The 7,512-nt window shown below is 39.8% G+C and overlaps 2 protein-coding genes across 2 annotated transcripts in view; one reads left to right on the top strand and one right to left on the bottom strand.

Moving 5' to 3' along the window:
• The window catches only part of LOC108575690 (ubiquitin-like modifier-activating enzyme atg7), a 7,548-nt gene extending 6,146 nt beyond the window's left edge, over positions 1–1,402 (bottom strand). Inside the window, exons 1-4 of the mRNA XM_017938559.1 lie at positions 1,250–1,402; positions 966–1,173; positions 400–868; positions 11–327 (exon numbers count right to left, since the gene is read on the bottom strand). Of these exons, the coding sequence (XP_017794048.1) occupies positions 11–327; positions 400–868; positions 966–1,162 (983 nt within the window). The 5' untranslated portion in view covers positions 1,163–1,173; positions 1,250–1,402. The remainder of the gene's footprint in view (positions 1–10; positions 328–399; positions 869–965; positions 1,174–1,249) is intronic.
• A 539-nt stretch (positions 1,403–1,941) lies between these two features.
• Positions 1,942–6,519, top strand: LOC108575656 (cyclin-G-associated kinase). The gene is made up of 7 exons (XM_017938506.1): positions 1,942–2,139; positions 2,762–2,823; positions 2,893–3,478; positions 3,543–4,327; positions 4,404–5,123; positions 5,195–6,280; positions 6,365–6,519. The coding sequence occupies exons 1-7, from the start codon at positions 2,016–2,018 to the stop codon at positions 6,470–6,472; spliced, it is 3,471 nt and encodes a 1,156-aa protein (XP_017793995.1). The 5' UTR covers positions 1,942–2,015; the 3' UTR covers positions 6,473–6,519.
• Positions 6,520–7,512: the final 993 nt, after the last annotated feature.

The following is a 7,512-nucleotide window of genomic DNA, read 5'->3' as shown; positions in this document are numbered from 1 at the left end:
GAAAAATTACTTAGATGGATCCATGGTGTCTGATAAATCAGCTATAGTGGGACCCATTTTATTGTTCGCGTTACTTTCCCAACCGACCAAAGGACTCTGAAACAGAGTATCTCTCACCGCTTTGTAATTCTCGTATTGCTTGGTTTTAAGCTTGAAGACGAGACTCTTCTGTGCCTTATTTCCCCGTATAGATATAAGTTGAATGATTCTGGAGAAGTAATGGGTAGGACAGTGCCAACATAGTAAGCACAACAGATTGCGCAAGGGCCAGCCTGGCTCGGAACTCGTACAAGCGTCATAAAATGCAAAATAAATTTCTTTGTATTCCTAAAAAATAAATTATATCAAAAAAAAAAATTACATAATTTATTAAAATTATCTAAATAATTTGTTTTATACCTGTGACTGCTTTTCTGTATGCAAATTAATCACCTCTACTCCTGTTGCTAAATCAGCAATGCTCATTTTGTCATCCTTGGATATTAAAACTGTAAAGTAATTTTTTGCCCTGCTATCTAATTGTAAAAATCCTCTACACAAATCTTCTGCATGATTAGTCGTAAATTCTTCATTGATCAATTTTGGAGCTTCTTGGTAGTACATTTCAGGTAATATCAAAGGTGTAGGATGTGCAACCCAATAATAGAATTTATATTTTTTCAAGTCTGAATAAGCTAGAACTAAAAACAGGGACAGTTTCCATGACTCTTGCAAAACAGAACCATCTTTAATACTGTCAATCATGTTCCTTCCCATGGAATCAATGAACTTCTCAGGATTGGTTTGTAGGAATGCTTCAAAAGTGTTGGTATTAATCATATGCCCGAAGCAGATAACGGATGAATTATTACTGACTGTCTCCAAGTCTCTAAAAATTACCTACATGGAGTTAATTCTGACAAAAGCTTATAATGATCTAAGAAATACATGCAAACAGTCATTCTATGACCTATATCAAAACTTACTCGTTAAAGGATGTGAAATCCAATACCAATGGATTGGTATTGTTCTCATTCAAAGCCTGCAGACTGTAACTTCCCCATAAATTGATCACTATCTTTTCATCCAGTTTGAACTTGTCAATTTTCAATTCAGCAAATTTTGCCCAGAATGTGCAGTCTGTAGTGGTCCTCAGTTTAGTGAATTTCACGTATTCCGACATTTTTCCAGCTTCTGATAGATTTGCAAAATGATCAAGTTATTTCATGAAATGTGTCACTGAAATAATGATAATAACAACATTGCTCACCAAGTATGTTTATTATGAAATTCTAAACGCACAATAGCCAGGTCTACTTATCATGAAAGTAACACGAACAAACCACTTTTACGATCGTCGATAATAATTGAACTGACACAATGGAAACTGATACACGACACAGGAAAATACATAGAAATCCTGAAAAATAATTCTCGTTTATATGCTAAATCATGTATTTATGAAATATTCTGCACACGCATGCGCGTGTTTAATACAAATTAACAAAGGAATTGCACCCTTTCAAAACCAACCATTGAGACTCTTTCCACAAATTCATTTGATTACCTGCAAAAAACAATAACAGAATTCTTTGATAACAACTGCCATTCAACAACAATCTATAGTATCGTTGACATAATTTTTAATCTTTCACAAACAAAAAGAAAATAATATTCCGTCTTAGAAAAGTCATAAATTTTAATAACTCTTTGTCAGTAGAAAAAGAATTAAAATATTAACTTTCATTTTAATCTAATATCAATATATTGTATCTACCCAAATTTCAACGAACTTAAATTTAATTTTCGTTTTCTTTTTATTTAAGGTTACTTCCTTATTTTTAGAAAAAGAAAACAACTGATGTTGGTGAAAGTAACAATATGTTCCTGTTCTTTGTTGAGAAATAGGAGTATATCGTTGGTACGGCACTGTTGGTGACGTCACAAAGACAGTATGGCCGGGCAGCATCGGCTGTCTGCATTGTAACCGATAGAAAACGCTTTCTGGGGGTTCGACGGGATATTTTTAAGGAAATATGTCGGATTACTTGAGATCTGCCCTGGGATATTTGAATGGAGCAACAAATACGAACGAATACGTTGGACAAGTACTGGAAATTAACAATGTGAAATTACGCGTGACCAGGCTACTCGCTGAGGGTGAGTCTGACAACCCTCCTATTACCACTTCACGGTCATACAATTTTATACCACTAAAATTTTTCCATATCATGATCATTCTTAATTCACAAGTAGAGATACTCATTATCTGATGTAACATCCTTAAATAATGGAAAATAGTGGCTGACATTCTGCCAACACTCTGAACTGTCCACTTATTGACATGTGTCAAATGTGTTTTGACATTGCAAGTATAGACTGAATTTTGCTATATTTTTCAAGCTTGTTAAAAAATGATAGTTCGTTATATATATTTTTAATGTTTCTATAGAACAATTGCTAGCTACATCAGTATATTAAGTATTGCTACATAATTCTTTGTCAAAATATAATGCAATATATAATATTAAAAAAAAAAAAGTAGATATATTAAGTGTGTAGAGAATTGAACGAAATTTTTTTTCTGGGTAATAAAAAATTGTTGATTCAATCAAAAATATGAATTTTAGGGAATACTTGAGTGACTGTGAGAGACTTCTACCACAAAAGTTTTGTCTTATATATTTCTTCGCTGTTTCTCATAAAAAAAAATTTGTTCATCTTAGAGTTGCTTATTATTACCAATACTTAAAAAGTGTATGTTAAACAATTGTGTCAACAGGTGGTTGGGCTCTAGTGTTTGCAGTAGAAGATATAAGTACAGGGAAGGAATATGCCCTTAAGGTAATCTATGCACCATTAAATCACCCCAACATGATCAAAACTTTCTTCTAATGTACATTACGTTTTTAGAGACTCATTGCTGTGGACGAGGACGCAAACAAAAGTATCATACAAGAAATAGAGACTTTGAAAAGGTTATCGGGCCACTCAAACATAATCCAATATCTATATGCCCAACGTATAGATCGCGAGGATCGCAAAGGCTATGAATACTTATTGGTGACAGAGCTATGCCCTGGTGGCACACTTGCAGACATACTCAGAAGCCTATCAGCTAATTCCCTTACTCTTGCCCAAATCTGTAAGATAGCCTACCAGGCAACCAAGGCTGTACATCACATGCACAACCAGCAGCCTGAGCCCCTAGTTCACAGAGACATAAAACTAGAGAATTTTCTAGTTGGAAATGATGGTCTGATCAAGCTCTGTGATTTTGGTAGTGCTTCCAATCAGCAGATCTTGCCAAACCCCTCATGGAACGCTCAGAAACGTGCCACATTGGAGGATCAGATGGCAAAATACACAACCCCTATGTACCGTGCACCAGAGATGATGGACACCTGGAACAATGAGCCTATTGGTCCACCAGTGGACTGCTGGGCCCTCGGTTGTATAATTTACGCTTTGATAACACTGAGACATCCATTCCCCGAGGGTACGGCAACCTCAATCGCGTGAATTTTAGGGTCAGTTTTTATTCACCACTTTCTCATTCACAGGCAACAAGCTAGCCATAGTGAATGGCAAGTATCCACCACTTCCGCCGAACCCCCGCCTGTCCTGTCTCCATGACATAGTGAAGGGATGCCTGGACGTGTCTCCAGTGCGAAGACTGACCACATCCATGATCCTGGAGCGTCTAGCGGCTATAGCAGAGTCGAACAACTTTGATCCCAGAGAACCCCCGAAAGTGGAAGTTGCTGTGAAGACTCAACCTCCTCCCAGACCTACTCCACCGCCCAGTACACCCACCCCTCCACCAAGACCATCTCCACCAGTTAGTGTACCACCTCCACGACCTTCTCCAGCTCAGACAACCGTGGCCAAAGTCCCGGTAGCTCAAACGTCAGCCTTATTTAGCTCTCTGAAAGGTGGTGCGGGTAGTATACTACGCAACCTGAAAGATACCTCGAGCAAAATGATGCACTCTATGCAGCAGAGCATGGCCAGAACTGAATTGGATGCCAGTTACTTAACTTCACGCATACTGATCATGCCCTATCCAGCGGATGGGATTGAGTCTGCCTACAGAGCTAACCATGTAGAGGACGTCAGAGCATTTCTTCAGGCTAGACATCCTCCACCAGCTCGTATACAATTGTACAACCTGTCTCGTGGACGGCCAAATGTCTCCAGGCTCCCTGGCAGACACATAGACTGTTCCTTCGCCTATGCTTCTTCGGATTCTAACGCTCCACTGCTGTCAGCGCTGTACCAGATTTGTCAGGATATCTATCGGTACCTGAACGCTGACTTTAACCATGTTGTAGTGTTGTATTGTACTGTGAGTAGAATTTAAAGAAGCTGGATGAAACATTGATGAAAAAAACTAATTCTAATATTATTCTCTTTCACTCTAGGATGGATATAGGGCTAGTGCAACAGTAGCGTGTACTCTCTTAATCTACGCCAGGGGATTCTCGACTCCTGAAGAGGCTATAGCAATGTTCACAACTAGAAGACAATCTCCTCAGCTGCAACCCTCAGAATTGCGTAGTATTAACTACATGAGCTTTCTCAGCACCGGTGTACAGCCCCACACGAAACCTCTGGCCCTTCGTTCCTTGGTTATTCAACCTGTTCCCTTGTTCACCAGGGCTAGAGACGGCTGTAGACCGTATATTGATATTTATAGCAACGGTGCTTTGGTATTTTCCACTAAACGGCCAGAATATGAGGATATGAGACTGTTCGGGATGATGGAGGGCAAGTTTTCCTTGCCATTGGGTAATGCAACTGTCAGAGGAGATGTTACTATAGTTATATATCATGCCAGGCAGCAACTGGGCCGCGTGATCGGGATCAAGATTGCCTCTGTTCATTTTCATACTGGTTATATACCATTGACTGAGTCTGCATTGACGTTTAAGAAAAAGGATTTGGATGACGCGCCGGAAATTGGCTCGAACTTTAGCGTTATCTTAAATATCGTGGTAACTGAGGAGAATTTTAAGCTAGCTAGAGTTCCAGCTCCATGGGAAGCGGAGTTGTCCACGAATTTGGAGCCTGATCCACTGTTTGCATCTACCTTGGAGATGGAAGAGACTTTGGAAAGTTTCAGAATTTCGAAGCCAGAAGAGGTAAATTAAAATAAATTTAGAAGGATGCGCGTATAGTTCAGTTTTGTGAAATTTTTGCTGTCAAATTTTAGATTCAGAAGGAAGTGATAACCCCACCACCGCCTGAAGCACCCAGTAGCGTGAACGAAGAAGTGCCTCAACAACCAGTAGAGAGCGCGGAAGTAGAGCTAACGGAAGAAGAGACTAAATTACAAGAAGCAGACTTGTTGAACTTAGGAATGCCAGACACCAGTACCTTAAATACTCCTCAGCCAGCACCAAACCCTGGATTAGATATTTTTTCTAGTTCTAGTCAAAAAGAAAATGATCTCTTAGAGGGTTTTGGTGTTTTTGCTCAGCAAGAAACAAAGACTACAGCCGAGAACAACCTGCTCTTCGGACACGATCAGCCTACACCTAGGAACGATACTACTAACAATAATTTAAACAACTTATTCTTCAATCAGAGTAAGCAACCCGTAAACAAACAGAGTCTGAATGACTTCTTTGACCCTCTGATTGGAACAACGACGAACAATCTCTTAGGAGGCATGCCAGGATCCAAGCAGAATACCGTAAAGCCTCCAAACGTTGAAGAGAACTTACCAAGAAACTCCAGCGTACCAAATTTTGCAGCACAGAGTAAAGATCCATTCGCTAACCTCGCCAGCTCTTTAGGAGCTGGTCTAGCCTCCAGCTGGAACGTAACACCGAGAAATTCCAATACTCCACAGTCGGCCAGTCCCGCTCCGGCTAGCACACCCATTCATTCGAGTCCTAATACGCACAGAAATACCTCCAACGAGACCAATACCGCGGACAACAATAGTGCACCAGGCAATAAAACAACGAAATCCGGTGGAGATGCCTTCGAGGATCTACTTGGTAGTCAAGGATATAATTTCTTCAGCTCCAGGAAGGCGGAGAAGGACAGTCCAAAGACAATAAATCAAATGAGGAAAGTGGAGGCGGCAAAAGTTATGGATCCTGATAGCATGAAGATCGCCGAGTGGACGGAAGGCAAGAAGGGCAATTTGCGTGCTCTTCTTTGCTCTATGCATACGGTTTTGTGGCCAGAGGCAGACAGATGGCAACGCTGCGAGATGCACCAGTTGGTCAGCCCTGCTGACGTGAAGAAAGCCTACAGGAAAGCTTGCCTGGCCGTGCATCCGGATAAGGTACGGTAAATAATATGGGAATCATGAAGAAATTAAAAATAATCTGATAATTTTTTACTTTTTTCTTGTAAATTATTATTACAGCTAGCCGGCACGGCCAACGAGAACATAGCAAAGTTGATTTTCATGGAACTGAACAACGCCTGGAGCACATTCGAGAACGACGCGTCGCAACAAAATTTATTTAGCTAATTCCAATGACTGTTATACTACACTTGTTATGTCCAAGATTTAATAAGGTAGTTCGTTACATTCCAGCTATGTTATCTTAGCTGTAGCGACTAAAAAAAAAAGAAAAAAGAAAAAAAGAAATTTAACGGGAACTTTCGAAAGCTGCATTTGAAATATGGCTAACCTGTGTACATGCATCCTTATCGTACTGAGAAAAGAAAAAAAGAAAAAAAGAACAGCCTTGTAAGAACACTTAAAAGAAAAATAATACTGTATTAAGCGTACTGCGGCGTAATAACGTATATATGTATATAAGGCAATGTAAATTATGGAAGATTCCAAATATATAAAGATATTTTCCGGCCAAGTATGTCGTTTCATGCCCTGTTACCCATTTTTATCATAATCATTCCGTTAATTAAAAGGCTTCCTCTACACGCGAATAATCTTGACAATTCTACGACAGATAACGCGAAATTTCCTGATGAAAGAAAAAGCAGGTTTTATACGTTTGACATTTTCCAAAAGAAAAGGGTGTATTAAAAAATTAAAAGAGGACGACCGATCTTATTGTTCAATGCCTCATGGCCCACAGAGAGACGCACATGAGATATACGTATATAGTAACACGTATCTGTGCCGGGAGTAGTATGTGTATCGTAGGGGTGAAATTTAAAGGGAGGGGCTGCTCGAAAATGGCTGTTATGCACGGGGTAGGACGTCTAGAAGAGGGCAAGTGACTGTCGGTTTATCCCTGTCTTCCACACTGACCAATTGACATTATTTTACGACAATTGATACGGTTACCTAATCGATAGCTATTATGTGGCGACTAAGAAGCAATCTTCGTGCTCCTCTTCACCCACCCCCGGACCTGCGACGACATATGATTCGCCTCGGGAAAAGGTAAACTGTTCCTGCAATTCGTTCTTTTCCGCGTTTAAAAATTAACAAATCTAACGATTAAACGCCGAAAATTCTACATTACGATCTCTCGTGCGTGCAAATCGTAATTAAATCTCGTAGAAAGTGAATGTTGCAAACGGGAGCATCACAACTGA

This window comes from Habropoda laboriosa, unplaced genomic scaffold (assembly GCF_001263275.1).
Source record: "Habropoda laboriosa isolate 0110345459 unplaced genomic scaffold, ASM126327v1 scaffold295, whole genome shotgun sequence".
Taxonomy (NCBI): domain Eukaryota; kingdom Metazoa; phylum Arthropoda; class Insecta; order Hymenoptera; family Apidae; genus Habropoda; species Habropoda laboriosa.
The sequence above is the reverse complement of the archived record's forward strand: the minus strand, read 5'-3'. Positions and strand labels throughout refer to the sequence as shown.

What these genes read in the sequence shown, in the direction of transcription:
- LOC108575656 (XM_017938506.1), top strand. Translation starts at nt 2,016, where the DNA reads ATGTCGGATTACTTGAGATCTGCCCTGGGATATTTGAATGGAGCAACA. An exon ending in GACCAGGCTACTCGCTGAGG is followed by an intron (nt 2,140 to 2,761) that starts GTGAGTCTGACA and finishes TTGTGTCAACAG; the next exon opens with GTGGTTGGGCTCTAGTGTTT. An exon ending in GGAAGGAATATGCCCTTAAG is followed by an intron (nt 2,824 to 2,892) that starts GTAATCTATGCA and finishes TTACGTTTTTAG; the next exon opens with AGACTCATTGCTGTGGACGA.